The sequence below is a fragment of the Ammodytes marinus genome, assembly GCF_949987685.1.
Source record: "Ammodytes marinus genome assembly, chromosome: 8".
Classification (NCBI taxonomy): Eukaryota; Metazoa; Chordata; class Actinopteri; order Uranoscopiformes; family Ammodytidae; genus Ammodytes; species Ammodytes marinus.
The window spans coordinates 1,847,884-1,850,383 of record NC_137212.1 but is presented as its reverse complement, the minus strand read 5'-3'; the positions used below and the strand labels follow the sequence as shown (position 1 = coordinate 1,850,383).

Sequence of the window (2,500 nt, the reverse complement as noted above, 5' to 3'; positions counted from 1 at the left end):
TCTACAAACTACTGACAACTTTTCAGCCATATTCCAATTAATTATTTTTTTTTATCATTAAGAGCATTTTCAATAAGTAATGCAGAGATGAAGATTGAAGAAAAATCCAGACTGGTCTCTTTAATTTTTCCCCGGGACTGTATTCTTCCCATCATGCTGTGCTCTCTGTGGCCACACTAGTCTGGGTGGCAGTGGCCTTGGTGTAGGTGGGAACAGAGTATTTGGTGAGGATAGATTTGAACTGTTCCAACATGGCGTCTGTCCTAACACCGGTCGGGTCGAAGTGCGTCCGACTCACTCTGAACCCGGCTTCTGTCAAGTACTGGAGGAACTTATTCAACCTGGAGAAGAGACAATATGAGAAGGTTAGACAGACAGGCAGACAGACAGACAGACAGACAGACAGACAGACAGACAGACAGACAGACAGACAGACAGACAGACAGACAGGCAGACAGGCATACAGACAGACAGACAGACAGACAGACAGACAGACAGACAGACAGACAGGCAAACAGACAGACAGACAGACAGACAGACAGACAGACACACAGACAGACAGACAGACAGACAGACAGACAGACAGACAGACAGACAGACAGGCAGACAGACAGACAGACAGGCAGACAGACAGACAGACAGGCAGGCAGACAGACAGACACACAGACAGACAGACAGGCAAACAGACAGACAGACAGACAGACAGACACACAGACAGACAGACACACAGAGAGACACACTCTCTCACACACACACACACACACACAGGTACTGGATAAACTTATTCAACCTGGGGAAAGACAATATGAGAAGGTTAGACAGACAGACAGACACTCTCACACACACACACAGACAGACAGACAGACAGACACTAAGACATATACATATGCACACACACACACTCACACACACACACACACACACACACACACACACACACACACACACACACACACACACACACACACACACACACACACACACACACACACACACACAACTTTACATCACTCTCACACTCAGGTACTGAAGGAACTTATTCAACATTGGAAGAGAAATGATTAGAAGGTTACTATCAGACGGACAGATAGGCAGACAGACAGACAGGCAGACAGACACTCTCAGACACACACACACTCTTAGACAGACAGACATACACTCACACACACACACACTCTCTCTCACACACAGTCACACATTCTCACACGTTCTCTCTCACACATTCTCACACACACACACAGTTTTGTAATATGGCCCCTGGTAACCTATGACCCAGGCCCCCTCCCCGGCCGGTTTACCCCCAGACAGAGCCACTCACTCGGGCATGTTCATGCCTCGGATGCTGTGGTGAATGAAGATAAGACTTTTTTATTTTTCATTTTAGACTTTCCCATTTTAACTTAGGACTTAAAAAAGGTACTACGAGGAACTTTTAAATATTTCTGAAACAGTCTCATTTTTCCTCTGATGATCATCAATTACATATAACAGCAAACGAGACCATCAGTGCAAAGAATGCTATTTCCATATAGTTTAGTAAAAACACTACTGCTTTTGCCCTAGAACCAACAAAACTTGAAAGTTCCTCGGAGCACCTTTAACATAGGACTTGAGATAGGAAGTTTCTGTAATATGGCCCCTGGTAACCCATGACCCAGGCCCCCTCCCCGGCCGGTTTACCCCCAGACAGAGCCACTCACTTGGGCATGTTCATGCCTCGGATGCTGTGGCGGTGGATGCTGTAGTAGAAGGCAGGATGCTCCATAGACGCATCACTCTTTAGCTTCTTCAGCACACTGCCACTATCCTCGCCTGACTTCCTCTTGCCTGAAAGAAGAATTTAAAATGAAAAAATTATATATTGTGAAACTCGAAAAATTTGAATGTTGTGCAAAAGTTCATTTATTTCAGTAATTCAACTTAAAAAGGTGAAACTAAAATATTATATAGACTCATTACATGCAAAGTAGTGAGATATTTCAAGCCTTCGTTTGTTATAATAGTATTTATTATGGCTTACAGCTTATAAAAACCTCACATTCAAAATCTCTGAACATTTTAATAGTACATAAAAATCAATAAAAAATTAATTTGAAATACAGAAATGTCGGCCCTCTATAAAGTATAATCATCCATATGTACTCAGTACTTGGTTTGGGCCCCTTGAGCATGAATTCTTGCCTCAATTCCAATTCATTTTCCATGATATTCTAATAATATGAGTATCACCTGTATTGTTGTATTGTTTTGTATTGTAAATATTTTATTTCGGTCCATGACCAGAAAGATATAATACAAACACCGATCAATAATAAAAATAAAAACAATGGCCGAAAAGGGTGTAGGAAGAAGTTGAGGCTTATTATGCCTCTTAAAGCTGAGGTATATGATTGGTCAAAGTTAACATGAGCTGTACACTTTGGCCAATCAGAGCGAGGCTCCGATTCTCTGTTCTTATTGGCTGTTGGGACTGTCCATTCACTTTGGCACGACTTTGTTG

At 42.4% G+C, this 2,500-nt stretch overlaps 1 protein-coding gene across 1 annotated transcript in view; it reads right to left on the bottom strand.

The window, feature by feature from the left end:
* Nucleotides 1–2,500, bottom strand: part of trmt1l (tRNA methyltransferase 1-like) — a 16,793-nt gene that overhangs the window by 595 nt on the left and 13,698 nt on the right. The window contains exons 15-16 of the mRNA XM_080032756.1: nt 1,701–1,827; nt 1–341 (exon numbers count right to left, since the gene is read on the bottom strand). The exon at nt 1–341 is cut by the window's left edge and continues 595 nt beyond it. Coding sequence (XP_079888882.1) covers nt 152–341; nt 1,701–1,827 — 317 coding nt within the window. The 3' untranslated portion in view covers nt 1–151. The remainder of the gene's footprint in view (nt 342–1,700; nt 1,828–2,500) is intronic.